The sequence below is a fragment of the Bufo gargarizans genome, chromosome 1 (genome assembly GCF_014858855.1).
Source record: "Bufo gargarizans isolate SCDJY-AF-19 chromosome 1, ASM1485885v1, whole genome shotgun sequence".
Classification (NCBI taxonomy): Eukaryota; Metazoa; Chordata; class Amphibia; order Anura; family Bufonidae; genus Bufo; species Bufo gargarizans.
In genome coordinates this window covers 370,466,565-370,484,319 of record NC_058080.1, presented here as the reverse complement: position 1 = coordinate 370,484,319, position 17,755 = coordinate 370,466,565, and the positions used below count along the sequence as shown (strand labels likewise).

At 44.0% G+C, this 17,755-nt stretch overlaps 1 protein-coding gene across 1 annotated transcript in view; it reads right to left on the bottom strand.

Annotated features, from left to right (window-relative positions):
- Positions 1-5,550: 5,550 nt before the first annotated feature.
- Positions 5,551-17,755, bottom strand: part of PLPP2 (phospholipid phosphatase 2) — a 39,942-nt gene continuing 27,737 nt past the window's right edge. The window contains exons 2-6 of the mRNA XM_044269773.1: positions 12,284-12,435; positions 11,004-11,278; positions 10,052-10,109; positions 6,561-6,737; positions 5,551-6,414 (exon numbers count right to left, since the gene is read on the bottom strand). Of these exons, the coding sequence (XP_044125708.1) occupies positions 6,283-6,414; positions 6,561-6,737; positions 10,052-10,109; positions 11,004-11,278; positions 12,284-12,435 (794 nt within the window). The 3' untranslated portion in view covers positions 5,551-6,282. The remainder of the gene's footprint in view (positions 6,415-6,560; positions 6,738-10,051; positions 10,110-11,003; positions 11,279-12,283; positions 12,436-17,755) is intronic.

The following is a 17,755-nucleotide window of genomic DNA, read 5'->3' as shown; positions in this document are numbered from 1 at the left end:
GAAGATTTCTCGATCTGCTATAGACTGACCTACCGTGTTTGAAATAAGTAGAAAGTCGTCTAGATAAGGGACCACCGTCACCCCCTGAGGTCTCAGGGAGGCGACCATCTCTACCACCAGTTTCGTGAAAATCCTTGGGGCTGAGGCCAGCCCGAAGGGGAGAGCCACGAACTGGAAGTGGTGAACAGACCCCTCGTGATCCCTTACTGCAAAGCGCAGGAACCTCTGAGACTGGGAGTGAATGGGAACATGATAATATGCGTCCTTCAGGTCGATTGTACAGAGGGACGCATCCTTTTGGATTAAGGGGATGGTAGAATTTAAAGATTCCATCTTGAACCTTTTGTAGATCACAAATTTGTTTAGCCTCTTTAGATTTATGATCATGCGGAAGGCGCCCCCCGGCTTTTTTACCAAGAATAGGCTGGAGTAGAACCCCCGCCCCCGTTGAAGTTCGGGAACTGGAATTACTACTCCTAGGTCCAGAAGATTTTGGACCTCCTTCCAGATCTGGCTGTACTGAAAAAGAGAAGGGTGGTGAGAAATCAGAAATACGTTCGGAGGGGGGGAAGATAGTTCTATTTTGTATCCAAACTTGACCAGATTTTGCACCCAGAGGCTCGGAGAAGTCTGTTGCCACTGGGCAAAATGCAGGGATAGTCTTCCCCCTATCCTGGCGTCACAGTTTCTCACCGCCCTTGTTTTGGGGATTAAGCAAGAACCCTCTACCTCTCCCCCCTTTGGGGTAACTCCAACGTCCGGTTTTTCCTTTACCACGAAAGGAACTGCTTTGGGTATTTTGACCACGAAAGGAAGGTTTCTTTTTAGGGATCCTATCCTCAGGGAAACCCCTCTTTTTATCCGTAGCCTTTTCAAGGATCGTGTCCAGTACAGGGCCGAACACGTATTCGCCCGAGAAGGCTATGGAACACAATTTCATCTTGGAAGGGATGTCTCCCGACCAAGATTTCATCCAAAGCGCCCTCCGGGCTGCGTTGGACAGGGCTGCATCCTTTGCCGAAAATCTAATTGTCTCTGCAGAGGCGTCCGCAAGAAAACCTGTAGCAGATTTTAGCAAGGGAATGGAATCTAATATCTGTTCCCTAGGCGTTTTGCTGCTTAGATGATCCTCTAATTCATTCAGCCATAGGTACATAGACCTAGCGACTGAAGTAGCGGCTATGTTCGTCTTAACACTAAACATAGCCGCCTCCCAGGACCTTTTTAATAAGCTGTCGGCCTTTCTTTCCATCGTGTCCTTTAGCTGACAGGAATCCTCAAATGGAAGTGAGGTTCTCTTGTTGACCTTGGCCACCTGTACATCGATTCTAGGGACTTCGTCAAAAATCTTTGAGTCTGAAGGGTCAAATGCAAGGCGATTTCTGAATTCTTTGGATATACCCAGCTTCTTTTCAGGATGGGCCCATTCATCCATCACCATCTCCTTAATATTTTCGTTTATAGGGAATACTCTGGAGCGTTTGACCCTCAATCCCCCAAACATTTCCTGCTGAACTGTATGGGGTTGCTGAACATCTTCTACCCCCATGGTATCCCTGACCGCCTTTAGAAGGTCGCTCATCTCACTGGGAGTGAAGAAAAATTTTCTGGAGTCCTCAACGATCTCGCCCTCAGATAGGTGATCGTCCTCCTCTTTTTTAGAGGATGATGCATCCTCCTCGGAGTCAGAGGGGATGTCTGCCCCCCTGGGTCTTTTCGGCGGGCGGATCTCCCTGGTATCCTCACGGAGGGAGGCCAAAGAAGATTTAACCTCCTCCTGGATCATGGATCTGAACTCCTGCATGATTGAGGGCTGTTCATCTCTCACTATCTTAGTGATGCAATCCTTGCACAGTTTTTTTGTGTAATCCTCAGGAAGCCTGACGGTACACTGGATGCATCTGGCGGTCTTCTTAACTTTTTTTAAAGTAAGTTTGGCCTAGCGAGAGAGAGAGAAGCAGCCCATTTAATTTATGTCAATCTGGTATAGGAGCAAAATTAAATGCAGTATACCAGTAGACACCACCAGGGGGAGGAGACAGTGGTTTCTCTCTAAGGCACAACCTCCCCCTGTAGCCAACTAATAAGCCGCCGTGCAAAGGTGGGCTACTCACGCTAGGGCGCTCTGGAGCGGTCTGCTCCCTCTGCTGTGTCTCCTTCTCCTGGTCCGACATCTCTGGTAGGAGAGCGATGCAGATAGCGCAGCGGAGCTGTTAGCGTCCTTTTTATGAAAAAACCATCTACTTCCGGGTTCCGGCCTGCGGCCCGGAAGTGACGTCAGACGCGCGCGACGGCCGCGAGCGTCTTTCCGGTCGGCTACCTCCGAGAGGTAGGCGACCCGCGGCATTCTCAGGGCAGGCTTCCCTCACAAGGGAGCGTGACCCCGGCGTCCCCTGTCAGCTTGAGAACGAGTCCGCCGGAGAGCAGGGGACGCATCCCTGGGTGAAAAGGAGCCACAAGGGAGGCAAGAGCACCACCGATGCGGTCACCCAGGTACAGGAAAATAATAAACGAGGTCCACTTCACCTCCCTGGAAGCCAGAGAGGACTTTACTCTGTCCTGGCCACTATAGGGGCAGGAACACACTGGTGAATGGTGGTGGGAGGGGTCCTTTTAAACCTATCTCTGTTCCTGCCCCTACAGAGGTCAGGGGTCAATCTCTCTGGGCCGTCATGGTGGTGAAGTGGAAATAAGGTTAGGTGATGGAGGTTGTGTGGTGGCTGAATACACATGAAGCAGTGCTATTTGTATGGAATAGAGGCATATATTATCCTATCCTACAACGTAAAACCAGCCTCATCATTAGCTCCTTTGTGATACATTGATACTGTTTTTAGTGAGTTTTCAATTAGGAGTATGTTATCACGACGTGGCAATGTATAAAGGCACCATATATACTGGTCAATACAGTGGTAACCCTTGTCATATAATTAGCCGATCACATTTGTGACTGTGTAGGCAGAACATATAGCTAGTTAGCTGATGAGCCAGAGGTGCTCAACGATTTGGATTGTAAGATATCAGTATCTATACCATCTGGTTTTACTATGGATGGTCATCTATTACATCTTCTTGCATTCATTTTTAAGGGTGCTGCCAAACACTGTTTTGTGTTTTTTTGTAGCTTTTTTTTTTTTTTTTTAGCTCCTATAGTGTGTTTTACTAAGGCTACTTTCACACTTGCATTTTTGCCTGATCCGGCAGGGTTCAGCAAAACGCTTCAGTTACTGATAATACAACCATCTGCATCAGTTATCAACGGATGCGGTTGTATTATCTTTAACATAGCAATGACGGATCCGTCGTGAACTCCAGTGAAAGTCAATGGTTCAGTTTTCTATTGTGTCCGAGAAAACAGATCCGTTACCATTGACTTTGCATATTGCTCCGCATCCCATGACTGAAAGAAAACCGCAGCTTGCTGTGGTTTACTCTCCGGTATGGGAACGCTAACAAATGGAGCAGAATGCATTCTGAAGCATTCCATTCCGTTTTTTCCCCCATTGACAATGAAAGGGGACAAAACGGAAGAGTTTTCTCCGGTATTAAGATCCTCTGCCGGATGTCAATGCCGGAAAATTGTAAACGCTAGAGTGAAAGTAGCCTGTTTTATGTATGCTTTGTGTGGTGTTTTTATTTATTTATAGGAAAGTATGTTCCCTATGTATTGTCATTGCCTCTGTAGAGCAGTAACACAAATACACATTGTAAGCTACCAAAAAAATAAAATAAAAACTATGGAGGTCTAAGTGATAAAGACACCTGATAATAAGGAAAAATAACAGACCCAGCAAATGGGGAGACTTGTGGAGTACCGCAGAGAACGGGCTGAATATCTGTTGTAATATATAGGAGTTCTGATCACCATCTTATTTTCCTACTGCCCCCCATTCCCCCACTGTCAGCTCTCAAAGCTGCACTGAAATCCGCAGTCCAGACTGCTGCTCTAACATAAAGGAGAGGACTCCTGTGCGCAAGTATTTCAGTGCAGCGTTACACGATGACAGCGGGAGGGTCATAGGAAAATAAAAAAATTGGGATCAGGACTTCTTATCTGTAGTCCTATTTAAATATTAATGCAGATAGTTCACGGTCACGGTGACAGATTTCCTTTAATTTTATTTAGAAGCAAAAGTAAATTGCTTGTGAACAAATATAACCTGTCGCTGTTTAGTAACATGCCCCATGGTGGGCACTTTATTGGGTAATAAGACGCACACTACATGTTCCAGCAATGTAGGTGTTAACATGGTCATACACCTTCAATTGCTGCCAGATGACTTTGATGTGTGTAGATATCACTCCAATATCCTTGGGAAGGTACGAAGTGATTCAACACCCATGACTGCTTTCACTGCAGGGAACCAGACTTGACCGACAAGTTTCTTTGTCCTTTAAATGACAAACATGTGGGTGACAATTCTATGTAACGCTTTGCAAGAACTAGGAATTGAACTCCATGCTACCCAACCATAGTGGTGTGTGGATTCTAAGAAGAAACTCGGGTTTGGGGAACAAAAGAACTCAGGGGAAGATTTACTATTAAAAATGCAACCGTTTTTTGGCACAATGTGTGGCGTACATGCTTTGCACTGCATTGAACAAGTGCTTTAGAAACTTTTCTAACCTTTTTACGCCTTGTCCAACAAGGGGTGTGGCTTAGTGTCGAGGTTGTGGCTTTGTGGGAAAGGGGTGTGCCTTGAATGCACTTTGCGCTAAAAAGCCAACGTATGGGTGGCGTAAACTTAGATTAGACAGTCTAAAGATGTGACCGATTTATCATCCAGTATCAGCCACAATGATAAATTTGGTGCTGTCTAAGTATTAGGCACCATGCACAGGACCGTATGCCCTCCGAGACATATGGTCCTAATGAATAGGCTATATGTCCAGCATTGATCGTGTGCACAGGAGCGCACAGCCTTACTGTTTACTATAACGCTGTGCGTGTCGGGCCACCCGTGAAAATACTGTTCTGCACTCATATGTTTTATCAGTGCAGGACAATAGTCCCAGGGGTGGCCCGGTACACACAGTTTCATAGTAACCAATGAAGCTGTGTGCTCCTGTGCACACGATGTATGCCACTCCGGGACATATGGCCCACTCACGGGACCGTATGTCTCGGAGGGCATACGGTTGTTTGCATGGGCCCTTGAAGTATTCGTAAATCTGCTGCCCCTTAATGCCCACCGCTATTGGTTATTTAGCCCCTTTTTTTTTAGAAAGACCCATATAATAAAAACACACAGGGTGCCCAGGGCTGTTGCGTGCACTACATTACTAAAGATGGTTAGTTGTAATTTTACATTCTAAGATACCACCCTGGGGCACTTTACACTACCATTTACAAACCGTAATGGTGAGAAAGTCGGAGTTCTCACTTCAACGCTCAGTGCTGATCAGAAGACAAGGAAGAGAGAAGTATGCAGTGGAAGGACTAGTGCTTGGGGTGGAGCACGTAGACATTGGTAACGATAAGGTGCAGGAATGAATGATTGAAATGCTAAAAAGCTGATATATGGGTAAAAGAAAAAACCAACACACAAATGCGGGAAATATTTAACCCATACATTGCCAATTGAGGATGGGATGATTGCTTTATTTACAGCCCACAGACTCAAGTTAGGATACATACACAACAAAACCAATAAAGACATTTCATATATACATGTGTTAAAGCAGTTCTTATCCTTTAACCTCTCCCCAAAAGGTTCTAGTTTTCCCTTTGAGATGGAAAGCAGTGGTTTAAAACAGAAATCACAGGCATACGACACTAATACAAGGACGATAGTTCTGTTGCATTCTCTCCGTACTTCCTCCTCGGGCAGTCAGACTGAAGTAGTGACTACAATGCAGAACCTGCCCTCTCAACCCACCGAGGGTTCCCAGCCAATGCCAACCACAGGCCAGCAGACAGCCGCAACACACAATTCAAAATACAAACCACACACTCCTAACATCCTCACACAAATGCAAAGACAACACGCACCCAATCTGTCACACATTTCATATATAGAGATACCTATTTTCCTTGATATCCCTCTATAGTTATATTTATATAAAAAGTTATTTGGCTTTTGTGCTGAAAACAAGATTATCACAAAATCTTTTTTTTTTGTTTAAAAAGAAAAAAATAAAGTCCAAGCGTGCTTCAAACTGGAAACTCGCATAATCAGTCCACAAGCCCCCTTGGAGCGGCCAGCTAACCTGGATAAAGGCCTCCAATTTTAGAGACCTTAGCAATGTGGTTGGTGGAGCTGAGTGGGGCACGGAGGAGTATCATGATCCTGCCAGGTATCCAAAGTGATTTTGGTCGGACTCACAGAGCTGGAGGCTTGGTTTGCTCTCGAGAGGATCTTTAGTACATGGCTGAGGGGGTCGGACTTTGAAAAAATCAGAGACATAGTGAACCTGAAAAAAACAAAAAACACACATGAGAGAAGGGAATGCAAAAATGGACTATACTTTAAGGCAGAAAAAGGGTACATCATTGATCGGGGAGGAGGGGAACCAGATTTGCAAATATCTACTACCTAATAAACCATATCTGAACTTACAGTGAGCGCAGCCACAAGAGCACCTTGCAAAAATCCCACAAGAACATCACTCCAGTGGTGTTTGTAATCCGAGACTCGTGTATATCCAACATATAGCGCAAACGACAACAGGAAGAATTGAATGGTGGGACGCAGCAGACGAGCCCATTTACCACACAGCCGTGCCTGTATGTATAACTGCAAAGAAGAGAGACATATTGAGCTTATGTGGCAGTAGACATACTACAAATTCTAAACTGTGAAAAATGAAAAGAAATCTAAAGGATTTAATCTGAAAAATAAGTAAACAATCACAATTTAAGGATCTGTTTACACAGGTATAATGGCTTATGTATTTTTTTATTTTATTTTACAGGAGCCATAATGGACCTATTATGACCAATATACTGGCTGCTGATGGGGAACCGAAACTGTTAAAGCCTTATACTACATTCAGAGGGCTTCCTGATGCTTTCCGAGTCATTTATATTATAAATGCTCTATGCCTTCTTTCTGCTTTTTGAGTAGTTATTAAAGGGCTTCTGTCACCCCACTAAAGTGATATTTTTTTTTTTGGGCTGGTGAAATTAGTTATATTGCGATATATCACAATATAATTATGTCACTTACTTTGATCCAGCAGTTTCTTCAAAAAACGAAGTTTTATCATATGTAAATTCGGTCTCTAACAGCAAGTAGGGCGGCTACTTGCTGCTAGCTGCTGCAGAAATCCGCCCTCTCATCGTGTTGATTGACAGGGCCAGCCGGGATCTCCTCCTCCGGCCAGCCCTGTCGGCATTTCAAAAATCGCGCGCCTCTGTGGATTCGGAGCAGGCGCTCTGAGATGAGGAGGCTCGTCTCCTCAGCACTCCCTCAGTGCGCCTGCGCCGATGACGTCTTCTATTTCGGTGATGTCATCGGCGCAGGCGCACTGAGGGAGTTCTGAGGAGACGAGCCTCCTCATCTCAGAGCGCCTGCGCCGAATCCACAGAGGCGCGCGATTTTTGAAATGCCGACAGGGCTGGCCGGAGGAGGAGATCCCGGCTGGCCCTGTCAATCAACACGATGAGAGGGCGGATTTCTGCAGCAGCTAGCAGCAAGTAGCCGCCCTACTTGCTGTTAGAGACCGAATTTACATATGATAAAACTTCGTTTTTTGAAGAAACTGCTGGATCAAAGTAAGTGACACAATTATATTGTGATATATCGCAATATAACTAATTTCACCAGCCCAAAAAAAAAAAATCACTTTAGTGGGGTGACAGAAGCCCTTTAAGATAAATTCCATACCCCTGAGTCACTTGAACTCATTCCCAGTCTAAGAACCGCTATGCAATTTTGAGAATGTGGCAGTAGAGTAGAAACACGTGGTATTCTACAAAACAGGATTCATTTAAGCCCCTGTATTTGCAAAAATGTAAACCGTACTTAAAGGGTATTCCCATGGCATATTGCTAGAATATGCCATCAATGTTAGATAGAAGTTGGTACAAAACGTGGGGCCCGCTCCTATCTCCAGAACAGGACCCCCGAAGTGAACAGAGAGAAACCACATACACAACAGACCAAAAGTTTGGACACACCTTCTCATTCAAAGAGTTTTCTTTATTTTCATGACTATGAAAATTGTAGATTCACACTGAAGGCATCAAAACTATGAATTAACACATGTAGAATTATATACATAACAAAAAAGTGTGAAACAACTGAAAATATGTCATATTCTAGGTTCTTCAAAGTAGCCACCTTTTGCTTTAATTACTGCTTTGCACACTCTTGGCATTCTCTTGATGGGCTTCAAGAGGTAGTCACCTGAAATGGGTTTCACTTCACAGGTGTGCCCTGTCAGGTTTAATAAGTGGGATTCCTTGCCTTATAAAATGGGGTTGGGACCATCAGTTGCGTTGTGGAGAAGTCAGGTGGATACACAGCTGATAGTCCTACTGAAAAGACTGTTAGAATTTGTATTATGGCAAGAAAAAAAGCAGCTAAGTAAAGAAAAACAAGTGGCCATCATTACTTTAAGAAATGAAGGTCAGTCAGTCCGAAAAATTGGGAAAACTTTGAAAGTGTCCCCAAGTGCAGTCACAAAAACCATCAAGCGCTACAAAGAAACTGGCTTACATGCGGACCGCCCCAGGAAAGGAAGACCAAGAGTCACCTCTGCTGCGGAGGATAAGTTCATCCGAGTCACCAGCCTCAGAAATCACAGGTTAACAGCAGCTCAGATTAGAGACCAGGTCAATGCCACACAGAGTTCTAGCAGCAGACACATCTCTAGAACAACTGTTAAGAGGAGACTGTGTGAATCAGGCCTTCATGGTAGAATATCTGCTAGGAAACCACTGCTAAGGACAGGCAACAAGCAGAAGAGACTTGTTTGGGCTAAAGAACACAAGGAATGGACATTAGACCAGTGGAAATCTGTGCTTTGGTCTGATGAGTCCAAATTTGAGATCTTTGGTTCCAACCACCGTGTCTTTGTGTGACGCAGAAAAGGTGAACGGATGGACTCTACATGCCTGGTTCCCACCGTGAAGCAAGGAGGAGGATGTGTGATGGTGCGGGGGTGCTTTGCTGGTGACACTGTTGGGGATGTTTTCAAAATTGAAGGCATACTGAACCAGCATGGCTACCACAGCATCTTGCAGCGGCATGCTATTCTATCCGGTTTGCGTTTAGTTGGACCATCATTTATTTTTCAACAGGACAATGACCCCAAACACACCTCCAGGCTGTGTAAGGGCTATTTGACCATGAAGGAGAGTGATGGGGTGCTGCGCCAGATGACCTGGCCTCCACAGTCACCGCACCTGAACCCAATCGAGATGGTTTGGGGTGAGCTGGACCGCAGAGTGAAGGCAAAAGGGCCAACAAGTGCTAAGCATCTCTGGGAACTCCTTCAAGACTGTTGGAAGACCATTTCAGGTGACTACCTCTTGAAGCTCATCAAGAGAATGCCAAGAGTATGCAAAGCAGTAATCAAAGCAAAAGGTGGCTACTTTGAAGAACCTAGAATATGACATATTTTCTGTTGTTTCACACTTTTTTGTTATGTATATAATTCCACATGTGTTAATTCATAGTTTTGATGCCTTCAGTGTGAATCTACAATTTTCATAGTCATGAAAATAAAGAAAACTCTTTGAATGAGAAGGTGTGTCCAAACTTTTGGTCTGTACTGTACATGTGATATGCAATCCTAGCAAAATGCCATCAATGTCTGAGATGGGAATACCCCCTTTAACCTGTATTATATGACATTGTGTATTTAGGAACCACATTCCCAATGCTTGTGATGTACAGATAACTACAAAAGCAAAAAATACTGGTACCTAGAGTAAGATGTGCAGGATAAATTCCCCTAAGACGACTGCAGGCGGTGTCTACAATGTCAGCTGTCAGTCAAGTGCCAGCTTCCAAAGATACAAATGTGTAACTAATCTTACTGTATGACGAGAAAGTAAAAGGAGGATTGACAATGTAACTGTCACAGTAGATAAAATACTTACTGCGAGGAAGAGCATGCAATACATTCCAAATGAGGAGTGCCCCGAGTAGAATGAGAGCCTAAAAGATAAGAATTACAATAAATAAAAGGCTATATAGATAAAAAACTATTTTACACTATGCACTGCAAGGGGTGAAATCTGTGGTAGAATATCCACACTGCATGTTAATTTCACCCCCAATTTTTTGAGGGACGTGTGGATAAGATTTCTGAAAGAGGACCTTTCATGGGTCCAGACTTTATAAACTAAGCATCAGGGTATGTAGGGCATACAGCGGGAATCTAAAAGCATTTACTATTTTTTTCTGGGCGCCGCTCCGTTCACCCGCTGTGGTCCCTGTTAAATTCTCCCGCCCTGTATGGCAATTTTTGCATTGGTACAGGGAGGAGGAGACTACCCTGTTTCTCAATAGGCATCTCCTTCTCCCTGGCTGTGAGCTGTCCAATCGCAGCGAAGAGGGTTTTTTTTCTCCCTGACTGTGACACTCTCTGCTAAGATTGGACAGCTCACAGCCAGGGAGAAGGAGACGCCAATTGAGAAACAGGGCAGTCTCCTCCTCCCTGTACCAATGCGAAAATTAGTATACAGGGCGGGAGAATTTAACTGGGGCCACAGTAGGCGAATGGAACGGCGCCCAGAAAAAATAGTAAGCGCTATTAGATCCCCGCTGTATGCCCTACATATCCGGATACTTAGTTTATAAAGTCTGGACCCATGAAAGGTCCTCTTTAAAATCTCATCCACTTTCCTGGTACTGTATAACGCTGGGGATCTGCTGTGTGCAAATCCGTGGCGCCAAATCCACAGCGTATCCGTCCTAGACAGTGATCAATGTACTATTCCTAGCTGTATCCAGTACTTATGCCGGTATACTAAATGTTATAATATTACACCCTAAATCACATTAGACAGTAAAAACTGAACAGCGCTCTGCCTTGGATCCTGATCTCACCTGGACTCTGTTACGTTTGCATGACGTCCACGGCATTCAAATTCCGTCACATATCCAGAGCAGTTCACAGTCGACCAGTCTGGGTCGCAGACAGCCAAAAAGTTGGGCCGTGGACGTCCTACCATGTACTTTGCAAGATCTGTGAAGGACTGGCTGACAGAGGCGCCAAACAGAAACGTTCCAATCACTTTGTACAGTGCAGCTACATAGTTGTTACACTCAGAGCGGGAGTAGAGTCGTTTGGAGAACACCATGTACATCTCACCAGAAGTAATCTGTGGATACAATAAAAATCTGTTAAGTTTTAAAGTAGTTTTAGGTCACTTTCGCACTAGCGCATTATAGATGGACTGCAGCACAGCATCATACAGTACCTATAATGCTGAGCGTTCAGCCAGGACATTTGGCCATAATAAGGGTGTAATTACATGCCCACAACATGTAAACTGGCCATCAGAGACATAAAGGTCCACTTTTACCTATACTGTCTAAAAGTAAACTTAGAAAGTCTTAAAACTGTGCCAGATTTGTCAGAGTGCCTGGATAATAAAACTGATGCACCTATAGACTATCTAATCTAACTGTATACCCACCTATATGTTAGCTTAGTTCATTCAAAATAATGCACTAAAGTCGTGGATCACAGCGTCATAGTGGGACTACGCGCCTATCCTCTACAAAGCAATGCCCTTTTTTCACTATGCCACGCTACCTTGACAGGCAAACCATAAAAAAGGGCAGAAAACTGCCTAAAACGAGTAATAAATATGGTAAAAAGCATATATGCCAGTTTTTTGGGGCAAATAACATAAGAATTCTGGAGCATGCTATACCCAATCTATTGTTATTCAGATGTTATTGAAGTGAAAACCTATATACAAAATAATAAGCAAAATCAAATCAAAAGTAATGGTAGGAGGGTTGTGGAAATCTACTTTAAAGAGGCAATGCCAAGTTTTCAAGTAAGGTCAGAATAGCGCTCTGTTACTTCCGACGGTCCCACAGAGAATGTCAGGAAGACAGAATGGAACCCTGGTTCTCGGGATCGGTGAAAACCCCAGCAGCCCGCTCCCAGCTGATCAGCTAGTTATCCCCTATCCTGTGGATAGGGGATAACTTGGCAAAACCACTTTATGGATAATTTTGCCTTTTGAGTGATACTTTTCAGGAATTAACAATTGAGTAAAACAGTGGCCCCCAACCTGGCAGTGAAATAAAGCCTTAAATAAAATACTACTAGGATACTAATGGCGAGTCTTTAAGAGATAAGCAATACTTACAATGATAACTGTGCAGGAAATAGTGACTCCAGCCATCAGACCATGAGTGATCGTGTCATCTCGGTAAGGGTATCTAATAGACTCATCATCGCAGTAGAATCCACGTTTGTATGGTCTGTTCACTAGTGTCATAATAATAAATGGCATGGACGCTGAGAAAAATAAATAGACATGTTAGTGATAGTATACTGAATTCAAATGAGATGCTCTCTCTCATACCAACACATAATATTTAAGGGAACCTGTCACCATGAAATGCAGTGCAATCTGCAGGCAGCATGTTATAGGGCAAGGGGAGCTGAGCAGATAGATCCCACCAGGAGGAGAATAAATAAATAAAAACACCACCAGAATTGCTACACCAAAGGGTGTCCTTTCTGGGTGGTAACAATCCTTCATTTCTCAGCTGCATCCAGCTAAGACGGAGTACGGCACCTGTTTTCCAGTGACTGTAGCACCCCAGATAATTGCTATACAAGTGTAAATAGCCATTTTGTGTCTCACATAAGGTGAGCACGCTAACTTTAGGGCTTGTTGCATGATACCCTCCAAGTTTAGAAGTAGCGTTCTGCCCTGTTTCGCGTTTCTACACTACTTGTTACTGATTACAGTACACACTTGCATTCCATCCTAAAACACAGATTGACAGTTTTTTTAAAACTGTTTTCTGCCTAAGAGAAATTGCACAGCAACCAATCACAGTGCGGCTTTCATTTTTCAAGAGCACTAAAAGAAATGAAAGCTGCACAATGATTGGTTGCTGTAGGTAACAAAGAGTTAGTATTTTAGACATTCAAAAATTTCTCTATAAGGTACATTCACACAGTAGATTTTGAGGCTATGGAGTCTTCTTCTGTGGGCACCACAATATGCAGTCACAGAGGCGTCAGTGTGATATCGCTCAGCCTCCTGCACACAGTTTGATCATTTTCAAGAGGTGATAGCTGGTAAAAATGCACAGCAAGGCATACTTACCAACATTTCAGTTGGAAAAATCAGGGCATATAAGGCCCACCCCTGGGAGTGCCCAACCCACCCAGGAATACCCATTATGTGAAGTGTTTTCATTAGCCCCACCCTTTTCGACCTTGGATATCGCATATGTGTCAGGGCTGTCTTTGAATATCAGGGACTGTCGGTTGGAAACTACGAGCAAGGATTTTTGTCAGATTCTGTAGAGGACGACATAGGGTGAATGACTGGTGTATATTATAATTAGAGATAGATAGATATATATCTATCTATATCTATATATCTCTATAAATAAAATCTGTTCACATGCCAGGCTGGCTAATATACCGCACGTAAGAGATGACTGGTAATGAAGCCACAGTGTTTATTTACTAGGGTAAACTGTGGACAACGACTCTTCAAATGTTCTGTAGGATATGCCGCCATGTGAACATCCTTGAGGTGTTAAATCCAGAAACAGGGTGCAGCACATGGATTATCTGGGCAGGTCTGAGCTTTCCTTTCCTTAGCTGGTTTAGCAGGTTTTGGAACATGGAAATGAAAGCCCACGTGCTGGCGCCCTACAGTCACCCGACTCCCTTTAACTAGTAGTTACTGGGTTGTTTATGATCCACCATGTCAGATCACTTTTACGAAAAGCATTATATGTTGTAAAACTACAAGAGCATGGACGTGGTACAATTAGAATGCAGGTGGCACAAGAATGACTGGCTCCACCACTGATCGGTTGGGCCATACATATATTTATCGAAAAAATATGACCATACTAGGATATCAACATTTTCATTTTATGAGTTTTATGTTTCAGATCTTTCACCCTAAAGCGTAGAGAATGTGAACAGTGGTTTCTATACTTTCTACCAAACATTGGCAGGTCATAACTGGTCACCCTGGTCGAATGTTATCCAATGAATATGGGTACTAGAAGAGCTACTGCAAGCAGTAATCCATCAATGGCCTAAACTTCAGGTGAAGGGGTTGTTGAAAGCAAGGCTGGCTGGAAAAGCAGGTAAACCAGGCAGATAGAGACCTCGGTTTAGTAATCCCCATGTGTATGTGGGTGTATTTTTCTAGCACAAAAAGCAAACACAGCAGACATATATGCACCGCAATGTGGTTGTTCAGTGCAATGTCTACACAAAGACATCAAACCTGGCCACCAGTACAAGTGGAGAATGCCAACGTTCATCAGGTCGCTCAGTAACATGCTGAACATGGATGAGTCCAAACAATACAAGTAGATATCCATAAACATAAGGAACATACAAGATGTCCAAAAATGATTAACCAACTTGTCCTGTGAGATTAATGATCATTTAACCTACCAATAACAATACTATGGAGAAGCTTTTTTAAAGACTCATTTCATGCCCCAGTCTTAATAATCTTGGCTCATTTTATTCTGGCCTAATTTGCATTAAGAGCAGGGATGCACAACCTGGTCTGAGGGCCACATTATCAGACTGATTCAATCTAAGCGGCTGCAGTATTACCATCAGAGTCATTTATGGGACATTGAACATACATGCCATAAAATTCCACTTCTAAGCCTCCCATCTATCGGGAGAATGAGAGATCCTTTTCACCTGTTCACATTTTAGAAAGGGACCATGTATAGATCCCCTTATATCACCAAAAAGTGAGAGTCTCCTGAACCATATGAGGCAACTTTCATCTACACCTTTCTGGATTGCCATACAGGGTTCAAGAGATTCCCATTCTGCGGATATATATACCCAGAGATGGCCAAACAGAGGACCATTAGTAATTGCATATCACTGCTCCCATGAGGTGTGCCACTCCTTTTATCTCTGAGCAATGAACAGCCACCAGACAGACCAGCATGATTGACCAGATGGTTTGGGGCTGAAAAGAAAGGCATTGCAGGCCTCATGTGGCTCTGGGCGCAGGTTGTGCACCCCTCATTAAAAAGCATCAAAAATCTAGGCCAGCTATGAGCAGGAACAGATTTGCTTCATAACTGACACCAAATCGTGGTGTAAATTGGGGTAAATCTGTTGGAAAGCCACACTCCTCTTACTAAAACTAACCCACTGTTATTGTCACTTTAAAAAGTGATGAGTGGAAAACCCCCAAAAAGTCTCAAAACCTGTTTCACACAATACAAGGGCCCTATTCACTATTATAAGAGTGATGGTAATCTGGGGTAGTTTTAGAAGTTCCATAAAAGGGGTAAGTCTTCAGGGATGCCTCCATTTTATTTTATTTTTAAAGGAAATAAATTATTGATCAGTCACCTTCCTTCAGAACGCCTAATGGTCTGTGCCACAGTCTTAGGCCTCACGCACACGGCCATTGCCCGGCTGTGGCCGTATTGCGGATCACATACGGCGGGTCCGCAATACACAGGCACCGGCTGTGTGCACCCCACATCACGGATGCGGACCCATTCATTTGGATGGGTCTCAGTCCGTCCCAGCTGCCACACTGATGTTGCCCGTGCATTGGGGACCGTAAATTGCAGTCCCCAATGCACGGAACGGCTGCACACGGCCGTGTGCATGAGGCCTTAAAGGAGTATTCCTATCACAATGATCACTGCTTAATCTGTTAATTATGTGCCAGTGATTATTTTTGTAAATATATTCTATTGGCAAAATTCCCACCCTTCTTGATAAAATTCTTTCCCTCCTACCTCATTGTTGTCATATGGTATCCCATAGATACGGCCACAGCTCACCTCCCGAATTCATGGGCCGCGCTTGCGCAGAAGACTTTTTTCACCCAGCTGGCCGCTCATTGCAGTTGTGAACGTGCACGCTGACACGCGCGGCTCATTTCTTCAGTGCCCCGTGTCATATAGAGCCGCGCATGCACTGTATGCAGCGCGGCTCTATACGAGACGCAGCACTAAAGAAATAAGCTTTGCGCATGCACAGTCCAGCGATTCGGAAGAGAAGCCACAGGAGACACATGAGTGTGATGTCAGAAAGAGGCGTGGCAGGGCTTCATGAAGACTGCCCAAGCCTGCCCCGCCTTAGAAGCAGGAAACCAGGACATGAATAGCAGAGCTGGCTGCAGGCGAGGACGAATTAGCAAGATGGGAAAACAGGGGTTAAGAGAGGAAGATTAGGGCTCAAAGGTCTGGAGAGCATGATGCAGGTCGGGTTCCAGTGACTCACCAGACACCGGACAGAATGGGTCTTGTTGCGCTATATAGCTATATATATATATATAAATTCCACAGCGAACTACTCGCAACTGAAGTAAAAAGCATAAAATGTAGAATCAGTTTTATCTGTAACCACATGTTATACAAAACTATAATTAAAAGCAAAACTATCTAGCAGTAGCTCATGCGTGTGTACACAGTATTTTATTATCCAGGATAAACAGAAAACTTCTTATGCAGTCATGAATGATAAATTCAAACACTGAAACGTCTAGAACACTATAGATGCTGTGAAGTATGAACAGGAAGGCTTAGATTTCTAAGAATCCTTCCTCTGTATTGTTCATGCTGGAGACAATTTATCCTACTCTATATAAAGGATTTGTGGTCATGGCTGCAGAGACGCCGACCTGACCTGAAGGGTGGAAACCAGCTTACCTGAATGGCCAGAACTAACTATTTGAATGACTAGTGGTGTGCCCTTAGCCATGAGCGTGGGTAGGCCTATAAGGGGGCATACCCTAGGCGAGATGCTGAAAGGAGGGAGGGAGGGAGGGGCACCGGAAGTGCACGTGAGAGGTGAACGCACTCCGGGGTGTTTATAGAGCCCTACGCCCCTCATACAAATGCAGGGATATGTCTACATATGAAAAATAATTCACATGTAAAATTAATCCACATAAAAACTAATAAGTACATTGGTTATTGTGTATTATGGTCCACCGCTGCATTCACAATCATGAAAGCTTCAGAGCTGAAATCCCAGCTGCCTCGCTCTGGATATTTTTTATCTTGAATTTATATTCTCTGCAATAGATATTGCACCTGATGTAGCTGAATAACTCTTGCATTGAATTATAGGAGCTCGGACCTAATGGGGTTGTCAAAACACATCTTTCTTAAATGCTCTACTTGGGATCCCTCTATTAGTCAGCACAGAGAGTTATTGAAACAGAGGCTTCAGTCCAAATATTTAAAGGGGGATTCCTATCACAATGATTACTGCTTAATCTGTTAATGATGTGCCAGTGATCATTTTTGTAAATATATTCTATTGGCAAAATTCACACCCTTCTTGATAATTTTTTTCCCCTTCTACCTCATTGTTGTCATATGGTATCCCATAGATATGGCCACCGCTCGCCTCCCGAATTCATGGGCTGCGTTTGCGCAGAAGACATTTTTTTTTTCACCCAGCCGGCCGCTCATTGCAGTCGTGAACGCGCATGCTGCCGCGCATGCGCAAGGCTTATTTCTTCAGTGTCGCGTCTGATACAGAGCCACGCATGCCCTGTATTCAGCGTGGCTCTGTATGAGACAGGGCACTAAAGAAATAAGCTTTGTGCATGTGCGGCAGCGAGAGCTCT